The sequence below is a fragment of the Salmo salar genome, chromosome 07 (assembly GCF_965601325.2).
Source record: "Salmo salar chromosome 07, fSalSal1, whole genome shotgun sequence".
NCBI classification, from domain to species: Eukaryota; Metazoa; Chordata; class Actinopteri; order Salmoniformes; family Salmonidae; genus Salmo; species Salmo salar.
This window is the reverse complement of record NC_138297.1, coordinates 70862074-70874360: the sequence shown is the minus strand read 5'-3', so window position 1 is coordinate 70874360 and position 12287 is coordinate 70862074. Positions and strand designations below refer to the sequence as shown.

General features: G+C 45.7%; 1 protein-coding gene and 1 long non-coding RNA gene across 2 annotated transcripts in view; both read right to left on the bottom strand.

Moving 5' to 3' along the window:
• Positions 1 to 88: 88 nt before the first annotated feature.
• nu107 (Nuclear pore complex protein Nup107) overlaps positions 89 to 12287 on the bottom strand; it is a 41193-nt gene continuing 28994 nt past the window's right edge. The window contains 9 exon segments of the mRNA NM_001139833.1: positions 89 to 312; positions 1385 to 1552; positions 1704 to 1817; positions 3559 to 3684; positions 3908 to 4068; positions 4196 to 4298; positions 4442 to 4554; positions 9435 to 9624; positions 10195 to 10310. Of these exon segments, the coding sequence (NP_001133305.1) occupies positions 205 to 312; positions 1385 to 1552; positions 1704 to 1817; positions 3559 to 3684; positions 3908 to 4068; positions 4196 to 4298; positions 4442 to 4554; positions 9435 to 9624; positions 10195 to 10310 (1199 nt within the window). The 3' untranslated portion in view covers positions 89 to 204.
• Positions 4561 to 9403, bottom strand: LOC145880073 (uncharacterized). The gene is made up of 3 exons (XR_014392962.1): positions 7397 to 9403; positions 7041 to 7336; positions 4561 to 6980 (listed from the first exon to the last, which is right to left on the bottom strand). It is a non-coding gene; the product is annotated as an uncharacterized LOC145880073 (long non-coding RNA).

Below are 12287 nucleotides of genomic sequence, written 5' to 3'. Positions count from 1 at the left end.
TACAAGCTGTCTCAAACCTTCCTTATACTCTTCTAGAGTCAGATACATATTTGCATCCTGCCTGTGCAAGGCCCAAAGACAAACAATATTTCAGTCAAGTCACTTTTATTGTATACAAAATGCAGAAAATCATTCACTCCATTTCTTAAATTTGGCAACAAAAAAAACTAGATGATAAAAAAGAAATGTCCGGTTGGGGTGTATTTATGGTTGGATCTCGTACCCCAGCGGGTCCAGACCCTTATCCAATAAGAGAAGAGACGACTCCCTCATCTTCTGAAGGAACTTCCTCAGCTCATCCTTGGAGAACACCTGAAAGAGAGCGAGAGACCGAGAGAGAGAACATAGTTAGCAAAAAGAAGAGGATGGGAAAGTAGAAGAGTGAAAGAGGAGAAAGCAACACAGTGACAGGGAGAGAGATGCTGTAAGATAGTGTGTTGAGCTCTAATGTTGAAGTGCTTCTACACCTGCATTACTTTCTGTTTGGGGTTTTAGGCTGGGTTTCTGTAAAGCACTTCGTGACATCAGCTGATGTAAGAAGGGCTTTATAAATACATTTGATTGAAGTCGTTAGGCCAGGCTCACACTCAACCTCCGTCTACCCAGAGATCCAGCTTGACTGGTGGTGCATTCCAATAGTCTAAAGTGGGCTCCTCTCCTCGTCTCATTGCCTTCATCAGTACTGATGTGAAAGAATTGGACACGTGCCAGATGAAGGAGGAGAGGAAGCCACACTAGACTATTAGGTGAAAGTCAATAGTGTTTCCTTAAAGCCACAGACTTGAGAAGCACCTCAGAGCAGAGTAGTCGCAGATCGTAGCAGACGAAGGACAGGAGAGAGAAGAGGATGCCCTCAGCCCAGGTCAGACTCCAGTGCAGACCATGGAAATATCATTTCTAAACTCCAGACCATGGAAATATCATTTCTAAACTCCAGACCATGGAAATATCATTTCTAAACTCCAGACCATGGAAATATCATTTCTAAACTCCAGACCATGGAAATATCATTTCTAAACTCCAGACCATGGAAATATCATTTCTAAACTACAGACCATGGAAATATCATTTCTATACTACAGACCATGGAAATATCATTTCTAAACTCCAGTCCAGACCATGGAAATATCATTTCTAAACTCCACTCCAGACCACGGAAATATCATGTCTAAACTCCAGACCACGGAAATATCATTTCTAAACTCCAGACCATGGAAATATCATTTCTAAACTCCAGACCATGGAAATATCATTTCTAAACTCCAGACCATGGAAATATCATTTCTAAACTCCAGACCATGGAAATATCATTTCTAAACTCCAGACCATGGAAATATCATTTCTAAACTCCAGACCATGGAAATATCATTTCTAAACTCCAGACCTCGTAGAGACGGTGTTGGTCTGAGGCGATGACATCAGCCAGTCTGAGACTCTCCTGGTGACGTTGTGTTCTCTGCAGTACTGTCTGCAACAGGAAGGACATCATGGGCAGACAGAGTCTACGGAGCAGCACCATCTGGTGACCTCTCTCTGGGTCCTCCTCCGTATCCTGGAATAGAAGGACAGTGGTAGAAGTAACTTGTACCTAGAAAGAACAGTGGTACTGGAGACAGAGAGCTAATACAGGCTCAAATGCTAACCTAGCGCCCTCATACCACCAACTGTCAGTTACTACCATTAATAGTCAGATACAGACAGACCTCTCGGACGTCGACCATCCAGCCCCCGTCCACAAACAGCAGGACGTTGTAGATTCTCTCCTTCACGTCTTCAGTCAGAGCCTCCAGACGGCCGGTCCAGCTGTCATGTTCCAGCTACAGGAGAGGTCACACTTTACACACATTTTTACTTTTTTCTGGTCAATTACGCTAAATAATAGCATTGTTGGCATTAGCGTTCTTCATCTGATCCAGGAACAGCTACACTAAACAAATTAAACACCTCACCTGTTCTACCATAACACAGAGACTGATCTAGGATCAGCTACACTAAACACCTCACCTGTTCTACCATAACACAGAGACTGATCTAGGATCAGACTGTACTGTGTATCTGGTACCCTATCCCCTACATAGTAAACCCATTTTGACTCCTATAGAGTGCACTAGTTTTAACCATAACCCTATGGTGCACTACATAGGGAATAGTGTGTATTGGGTAACCCTATGGTGCACTACATAGGGAATAGTGTGTATTGGGTAACCCTATGGTGCACTACATAGGGAATAGTGTGTATTGGGTAACCCTATGGTGCACTACATAGGGAATAGTGTGTATTGGGTAACCCTATGGTGCACTACATAGGGAACAGGGTGTATTGGGTAACCCTATGGTGCACTACATAGGGAACAGGGTGTATTGGGTAACCCTATGGTGCACTACATAGGGAATAAGGTGTATTGGGTAACCCTATGGTGCACTACATAGGGAATAAGGTGTATTGGGTAACCCTATGGTGCACTACATAGGGAATAGGGTGTATTGGGTAACCCTATGGTGCACTACATAGGGAACAGGGTGTATTGGGTAACCCTATGGTGCACTACATAGGGAATAGGGTGTATTGGGTAACCCTATGGTGCACTACATAGGGAATAGGGTGTATTGGGTAACCCTATGGTGCACTACATAGGGAATAGGGTGTATTGGGTAACCCTATGGTGCACTACATAGGGAATAGGGTGTATTGGGTAACCCTATGGTGCACTACATAGGGAATAGGGTGTATTGGGTAACCCTATGGTGCACTACATAGGGAATAGGGTGTATTGGGTAACCCTATGGTGCACTACATAGGGAATAGTGTGTATTGGGTAACCCTATGGTGCACTACATAGGGAATAGGGTGTATTGGGTAACCCTATGGTGCACTACATAGGGAATAGTGTGTATTGGGTAACCCTATGGTGCACTACATAGGGAATAGGGTGTATTGGGTAACCCTATGGTGCACTACATAGGGAATAGGGTGTATTGGGTAACCCTATGGTGCACTACATAGGGAATAGGGTGTATTGGGTAACCCTATGGTGCACTACATAGGGAATAGGGTGTATTGGGTAACCCTATGGTGCACTACATAGGGAATAGGGTGTATTGGGTAACCCTATGGTGCACTACATAGGGAATAGGGTGTATTGGGTAACCCTATGGTGCACTACATAGGGAATAGGGTGTATTGGGTAACCCTATGGTGCACTACATAGGGAATAGGGTGTATTGGGTAACCCTATGGTGCACTACATAGGGAATAGGGTGTATTGGGTAACCCTATGGTGCACTACATAGGGAATAGGGTGTATTGGGTAACCCTATGGTGCACTACATAGGGAATAGGGTGTATTGGGTAACCCTATGGTGCACTACATAGGGAACAGGGTGTATTGGGTAACCCTATGGTGCACTACATAGGGAATAGGGTGTATTGGGTAACCCTATGGTGCACTACATAGGGAATAGGGTGTATTGGGTAACCCTATGGTGCACTACATAGGGAATAGGGTGTATTGGGTAACCCTATGGTGCACTACATAGGGAATAGGGTGTATTGGGTACCTGGTACTCGTTCTCCTTCATCTCGTAGGCCACCGTCTCAGTGAACTTGGCCTGGGCCGGCAGGCTGGGCTTCTGGGGGGGGGAGTTCATGTGATGGAACCACTCATTAAACGCCTCATGAGCTTCCTGGGGAGGGGGGGGAGGGGAGGGGGAGGGAGGGGAGGGGGAGGGGAGAGGGGAGGGGGAGGGGGGAGGAGGGGAGGAGGGAGAGGGGAGGAGGGAGAGGGGAGGAGGGGGAGGGGGGGAGAGAGAGACACACACACCACTTATACAACTACAGGAGACCTCTCTAAAAACATTCAATATACAGTGGAGCCAATCACAGCGCTGCGAGAGCTTGTCCCCTCACCAGGTAAGCGCGGACACACAGGTGTTCCCTGACGGCGTTCTCATCCTCCGCGGGAAGGGGCGTGTCCAGGCCTAGCTCCTCCCACTGGCGGTATATCTCCCTCATAGAGTCCTCGGGGACCTTAGCGAACACCACCTTGGCTGCATGGTGCTTCTTACAGGCTGGAGGAGACGGCAGAGAGGACAGAGAACAATGGATCAACAGCCTGGTTGAAAAACAAGGAGAGCCAATACAAGGTTTATGTGTGGGAGAACAACGATCTGTTTCAGAAGCTTGTGTGAAACGTACCCAGGAACTTCCTCATGATGGCGTTGCTCTGTTTGAGGGCCTCAGCTCTCTGGGCGGGGTCAAACACCAGCCAATCAATCACATCGATCTTCCTCTGGTCCTCCTGGGGGGTGGGGGGGTGCAGGGTTAACATGACCACATGGTGTGTGTGTTTCTCCTTCGTACCGCTGAGGTGACGGTGTCCAGTGTGTGTGTGTGTGTGTGTGTGTGTGTGTGTGTGTGTGTGTGTGTGTGTGTGTTTCATACCGCTGAGGTGCCAGTGTCCAGTGCAGGGGTGAGGTCATGATGAGCGAACTCCTCAGTGTCTCTCTCTCTGATGTTCTCCACCACCATCTTAGTGACCGCTGCCACGTCCAGACCTGACCACAACACAACAGTTAGATACCTGTACCTTTAAAAGACTGCTGCCACGTCCAGACCACAACACAACAGTTAGATACCTGTACCTTTAAAAGACTGCTGCCACGTCCAGACCACAACACAACAGTTAGATACCTGTACCTTTAAAAGACTGCTGCCACATCCAGACCTGACCACAACACAACAGTTAGATACCTGTACCTTTAAAAGACTGCTGCCACGTCCAGACCACAACACAACAGTTAGATACCTGGGCCTTTAAAAGACTGCTGCCACGTCCAGACCACAACACAACAGTTAGATACCTGTACCTTTAAAAGACTGCTGCCACGTCCAGACCACAACACAACAGTTAGATACCTGTACCTTTAAAAGACTGCTGCCACGTCCAGACCTGACCACAACACAACAGTTAGATACCTGTACCTTTAAAAGACTGCTGCCACGTCCAGACCACAACACAACAGTTAGATACCTGTACCTTTAAAAGACTGCTGCCACGTCCAGACCTGACCACAACACAACAGTTAGATACCTGTACCTTTAAAAGACTGCTGCCACGTCCAGACCACAACACAACAGTTAGATACCTGTACCTTTAAAAGACTGCTGCCACGTCCAGACCACAACACAACAGTTAGATACCTGGACCTTTAAAAGACTGCTGCCACGTCCAGACCTGACCACAACACAACAGTTAGATACCTGTACCTTTAAAAGACTGCTGCCACGTCCAGACCACAACACAACAGTTAGATACCTGTACCTTTAAAAGACTGCTGCCACGTCCAGACCACAACACAACAGTTAGATACCTGGACCTTTAAAAGACTGCTGCCACGTCCAGACCTGACCACAACACAACAGTTAGATACCTGTACCTTTAAAAGACTGCTGCCACGTCCAGACCACAACACAACAGTTAGATACCTGTACCTTTAAAAGACTGCTGCCACGTCCAGGCCACAACACAACAGTTAGATACCTGTACCTTTAAAAGACTGCTGCCACGTCCAGACCACAACACAACAGTTAGATACCTGTACCTTTAAAAGACTGCTGCCACGTCCAGACCACAACACAACAGTTAGATACCTGGACCTTTAAAAGACTGCTGCCACATCCAGACCTGACCACAACACAACAGTTAGATACCTGGACCTTTAAAAGACTGCTGCCACGTCCAGACCTGACCACAACACAACAGTTAGATACCTGTACCTTTAAAAGACTGCTGCCACGTCCAGACCACAACACAACAGTTAGATACCTGTACCTTTAAAAGACTGCTGCCACGTCCAGACCACAACACAACAGTTAGATACCTGTACCTTTAAAAGACTGCTGCCACGTCCAGACCACAACACAACAGTTAGATACCTGGACCTTTAAAAGACTGCTGCCACGTCCAGACCACAACACAACAGTTAGATACCTGTACCTTTAAAAGACTGCTGCCACGTCCAGACCACAACACAACAGTTAGATACCTGTACCTTTAAAAGACTGCTGCCACGTCCAGACCTGACCACAACACAACAGTTAGATACCTGTACCTTTAAAAGACTGCTGCCACGTCCAGACCACAACACAACAGTTAGATACCTGTACCTTTAAAAGACTGCTGCCACGTCCAGACCACAACACAACAGTTAGATAACTGTACCTTTAAAAGACTGCTGCCACGTCCAGACCTGACCACAACACAACAGTTAGATACCTGTACCTTTAAAAGACTGCTGCCACGTCCAGACCACAACACAACAGTTAGATACCTGTACCTTTAAAAGACTGCTGCCACGTCCAGACCACAACACAACAGTTAGATACCTGTACCTTTAAAAGACTGCTGCCACGTCCAGACCACAACACAACAGTTAGATACCTGTACCTTTAAAAGACTGCTGCCACGTCCAGACCTGACCACAACACAACAGTTAGATACCTGTACCTTTAAAAGACTGCTGCCACGTCCAGACCACAACACAACAGTTAGATACCTGTACCTTTAAAAGACTGCTGCCACGTCCAGACCACAACACAACAGTTAGATACCTGTACCTTTAAAAGACTGCTGCCACGTCCAGACCTGACCACAACACAACAGTTAGATACCTGTACCTTTAAAAGACTGCTGCCACGTCCAGACCTGACCACAACACGTTAGATACCTGTACCTTTAAAAGACTGCTGCCACGTCCAGACCACAACACAACAGTTAGATACCTGTACCTTTAAAAGACTGCTGCCACGTCCAGACCACAACACAACAGTTAGATACCTGTACCTTTAAAAGACTGCTGCCACGTCCAGACCACAACACAACAGTTAGATACCTGGACCTTTAAAAGACTGCTGCCACGTCCAGACCACAACACAACAGTTAGATACCTGTACCTTTAAAAGACTGCTGCCACGTCCAGACCTGACCACAACACAACAGTTAGATACCTGTACCTTTAAAAGACTGCTGCCACGTCCAGACCACAACACAACAGTTAGATACCTGGACCTTTAAAAGACTGCTGCCACGTCCAGACCACAACACAACAGTTAGATACCTGGACCTTTAAAAGACTGCTGCCACGTCCAGACCACAACACAACAGTTAGATACCTGTACCTTTAAAAGACTGCTGCCACATCCAGACCACAACACAACAGTTAGATACCTGGGCCTTTAAAAGACTGCTGCCACGTCCAGACCACAACACAACAGTTAGATACCTGTACCTTTAAAAGACTGCTGCCACGTCCAGACCACAACACAACAGTTAGATACCTGTACCTTTAAAAGACTGCTGCCACATCCAGACCTGACCACAACACAACAGTTAGATACCTGGACCTTTAAAAGACTGCTGCCACGTCCAGACCACAACACAACAGTTAGATACCTGTACCTTTAAAAGACTGCTGCCACGTCCAGACCACAACACAACAGTTAGATACCTGTACCTTTAAAAGACTGCTGCCACGTCCAGACCACAACACAACAGTTAGATACCTGTACCTTTAAAAGACTGCTGCCACGTCCAGACCACAACACAACAGTTAGATACCTGGACCTTTAAACATTTGCAATATGCTCTGCCATTTCCTGGTTACTAAAATTAAAATAGTTCACCTAATTTCAGTTTATAGGACAAAATAAGCCAGTATACAGTAGAGAATCATTGTAGCATCTAAACCACTGAAATATATTATCAATAACCAAAAAATATTGTATTTTCAGCTGTTTGAAACTGGTGCACAACACCTATAAAGACAAAGAAATGAAACTTAAGAACGGGAAGCATAGAAATAGCACACATAGACCATATATATATATATATATATAGACTGTAGGGTTTTCCCACCTTCCTACAGTCCATAGCTGCAGAAAAGAGAACGTCTGCATGGCCTATTTTAATATAGTTACAAACCTCATTGAATTGGCGGCTGTAGAATCTCAGAGGAATGTCAGACCGTGTGACTCTATAGCTTCACACCAAGGGGTGTCAAACATCTGGCCCACGAGCCCATTCAACCCTCGCTGGAGTATTTATCATGTGGTTTTGGTTTTTTATGGGGGTGGATATAAACGATCTTAAATCGACATTGAAATGACTAAAACCAAATATATATGTATTTTTTTTAAATGTAGAAATGATAATGAACCTACATTTATAGTCTCTTCACTCTGACAAGCTTGATAACAGTCATTTATAGTCTCTTCACTCTGACCAGCTAGATAACAGTCATTTATAGTCTCTTCACTCTGTCCAGCTTGATAACAGTCATTAATAGTCTCTTCACTCTGACCAGCTTGATAACAGTCATTTATAGTCTCTTCACTCTGTCCAGCTTGATAACAGTCATTTATAGTCTCTTCACTCTGTCCAGCTTGATAACAGTCATTTATAGTCTCTTCACTCTGACCAGCTTGATAACAGTCATTTATAGTCTCTTCACTCTGTCCAGCTAGATAACAGTCATTTATAGTCTCTTCACTCTGTCCAGCTAGATAATAGTCATTAATAGTCTCTTCACTCTGTCCAGCTAGATAATAGTCATTAATAGTCTCTTCACTCTGTCCAGCTTGATAACAGTCATTTATAGTCTCTTCACTCTGTCCAGCTTGATAACAGTCATTTATAGTCTCTTCACTCTGTCCAGCTAGATAACAGTCATTAATAGTCTCTTCACTCTGTCCAGCTTGATAACAGTCATTAATAGTCTCTTCACTCTGACCAGCTTGATAACAGTCATTTATAGTCTCTTCAATCTGACCAGCTTGATAATAGTCATTTATAGTCTCTTCACTCTGTCCAGCTTGTTAACAGTCATTAATAGTCTCTTCACTCTGACCAGCTAGATAACAGTCATTTATAGTCTCTTCACTCTGACCAGCTTGATAACAGTCATCTATAGTCTCTTCACTCTGTCCAGCTAGATAATAGTCATTAATAGTCTCTTCACTCTGTCCAGCTTGATAACAGTCATTTATAGTCTCTTCACTCTGACCAGCTTGATAACAGTCATTTATAGTCTCTTCACTCTGTCCAGCTTGATAACAGTCATTTATAGTCTCTTCACTCTGTCCAGCTTGTTAACAGTCATTAATAGTCTCTTCACTCTGTCCAGCTTGATAACAGTCATTTATAGTCTCTTCACTCTGTCCACTCTTCGAACCAAAAGTTAGCCCACAGGGAGAATAGTCCTCTATCCATCACTTTTGGAATTATTTTTAGGAAATTTCAAATGGCGAGGAAATCTAACACATTTTAAATCCGGTCCTCCAGACCTCAGTGAAGACCAAATGTGGCCCGGCAGGGAAAATTAGTTTGACCCCCCCCCCCCCCCATCCCATCCCAGCAGCCTCTGTGTGAGACACTGACCTGCCTCCCTGGCCAGCTCCAGACAGCGTTGTCTCTGCTCAGCCTCGGTGACCTCCTCCAGGAAGAGAGCGTACTGGGCGGTAGCCAGGTCTGGAGGCAGGTGACTGACATAGAAGGCTATCAGATCAATGTGCTTCTCCTTCATCAACAGAGAGATGTAGGCCTTCAGGACATCCACTGATACCTCCTCCTGATTGGGTGAGGGGAAACACATGAGTGGAGGGATATGTGGATTGTGTGAGGAATGGTTGATGTTTATATTAGGTGTATAACAACAGAAGTGTGTTTCTCTGTGTGTGTGTGTGTGTGTTACTGTACCTTGAGCTGCATGCCCAGGCTGCAGTAGAACACCAGGTGTGTGTGTGTGTGTGTGTGTGTGTACTACTGTACCTTGAGCTGCATGCCCAGGCTGCAGTAGAACACCAGGTGTGTGTGTGTGTGTGTGTGTACTACTGTACCTTGAGCTGCATGCCCAGGCTGCAGTAGAACACCAGGTGTGTGTGTGTGTGTGTGTGTGTACTACTGTACCTTGAGCTGCATGCCCAGGCTGCAGTAGAACACCAGGTGTGTGTGTGTGTGTGTGTACTACTGTACCTTGAGCTGCATGCCCAGGCTGCAGTAGAACACCAGGTGTGTGTGTGTGTGTGTGTGTGTGTGTGTGTGTGTGTGTGTGTACTACTGTACCTTGAGCTGCATGCCCAGGCTGCAGTAGAACACCAGGTGTGTGTGTGTGTGTGTGTGTGTGTGTGTACTACTGTACCTTGAGCTGCATGCCCAGGCTGCGGTAGAACAACAGCAGGTGAGTCATGAAGCGCAGCAGGTGAGAGGGCAGAGCAGGACTCCTGGTTAACCAGTTACTGAACTCCTCCAACAGACCTGACACACACACACACACACACACACACACAGTTTTATACTCTGACACTTTCATACAGCAGTAACATACCTGCATTAACCAGAACCACAAAGTCACTCTGGATAGTGACTGACTACCTCATGTACCTGGTGACCACAACCACAAAGTCACTCTGGATAGTGACTGACTACCTCATGTACCTGGTGACCACAACCACAAAGTCACTCTGGATAGTGACTGACTACCTCATGTACCTGGTGACCAGAACCACAAAGTCACTCTGGATAGTGACTGACTACCTCATGTACCTGGTGACCACAACCACAAAGTCACTCTGGATAGTGACTGACTACCTCATGTACCTGGTGACCACAACCACAAAGTCACTCTGGATAGTGACTGACTACCTCATGTACCTGGTGACCAGAACCACAAAGTCACTCTGGATAGTGACTGACTACCTCATGTACCTGGTGACCAGAACCACAAAGTCACTCTGGATAGTGACTGACTACCTCATGTACCTGGTGACCAGAACCACAAAGTCACTCTGGATAGTGACTGACTACCTCGTGACTTTTGTCTGACTGTACGGTCTTTCCATAGGCTGACACCGACATGGCCATGGACTTAGTCACAGTCCAGTGAAAATCTCACTTTTAAAAGTTAGATTCTGTTAACTCATAAATGTTGTTGACTCATCTGATACTTATTTGTAGCCAAAGCGTAAATAAAAAAAATAAACACTTAAAATAAACCACCTCAAATTGGTATCTCAAACAGACCGTTTAAAAAAAGCTTGGCATTTCCTCATAGAACATGTCATGATAGAACATGAGGTCACGGTGGCTCATTGGCTGCTCTTTAACATAATTAAAACAATAGTAAGAAAAAACGATTTAACTCACATTGTAATGAATTCTAGATCCTATTTCATAGAGATGTGGAAACACTAGACAGCTAGTTACAGGTTAATGACAGACTCACCGTCCAGGTCACCCAGGAAACACTAGACAGCTAGTTACAGGTTAATAACAGACTCACCGTCCAGGTCACCCAGGAAACACTAGACAGCTAGTTACAGGTTAATAACAGACTCACCGTCCAGGTCACCCAGGAAACACCAGACAGCTAGTTACAGGTTAATAACAGACTCACCGTCCAGGTCACCCAGGAAACACTAGACAGCTAGTTACAGGTTAATAACAGACTCACCGTCCAGGTCACCCAGGAAACACCAGACAGCTAGTTACAGGTTAATAACAGACTCACCGTCCAGGTCACCCAGGAAACACTAGACAGCTAGTTACAGGTTAATAACAGACTCACCGTCCAGGTCACCCAGGAAACACCAGACAGCTAGTTACAGGTTAATAACAGACTCACCGTCCAGGTCACCCAGGAAACACCAGACAGCTAGTTACAGGTTAATAACAGACTCACCGTCCAGGTCACCCAGGAAACACCAGACAGCTAGTTACAGGTTAATGACAGACTCACCGTCCAGGTCACCCAGGAAACACCAGACAGCTAGTTACAGGTTAATAACAGACTCACCGTCCAGGTCACCCAGGAAACACTAGACAGCTAGTTACAGGTTAATAACAGACTCACCGTCCAGGTCACCCAGGAAACACTAGACAGCTAGTTACAGGTTAATAACAGACTCACCGTCCAGGTCACCCAGGAAACACCAGACAGCTAGTTACAGGTTAATAACAGACTCACCGTCCAGGTCACCCAGGAAACACTAGACAGCTAGTTACAGGTTAATAACAGACTCACCGTCCAGGTCACCCAGGAAACACTAGACAGCTAGTTACAGGTTAATAACAGACTCACCGTCCAGGTCACCCAGGAAACACCAGACAGCTAGTTACAGGTTAATAACAGACTCACCGTCCAGGTCACCCAGGAAACACCAGACAGCTAGTTACAGGTTAATGACAGACTCACCGTCCAGGTCACCCAGGAAACACTAGAAAGCTAGTTACAGG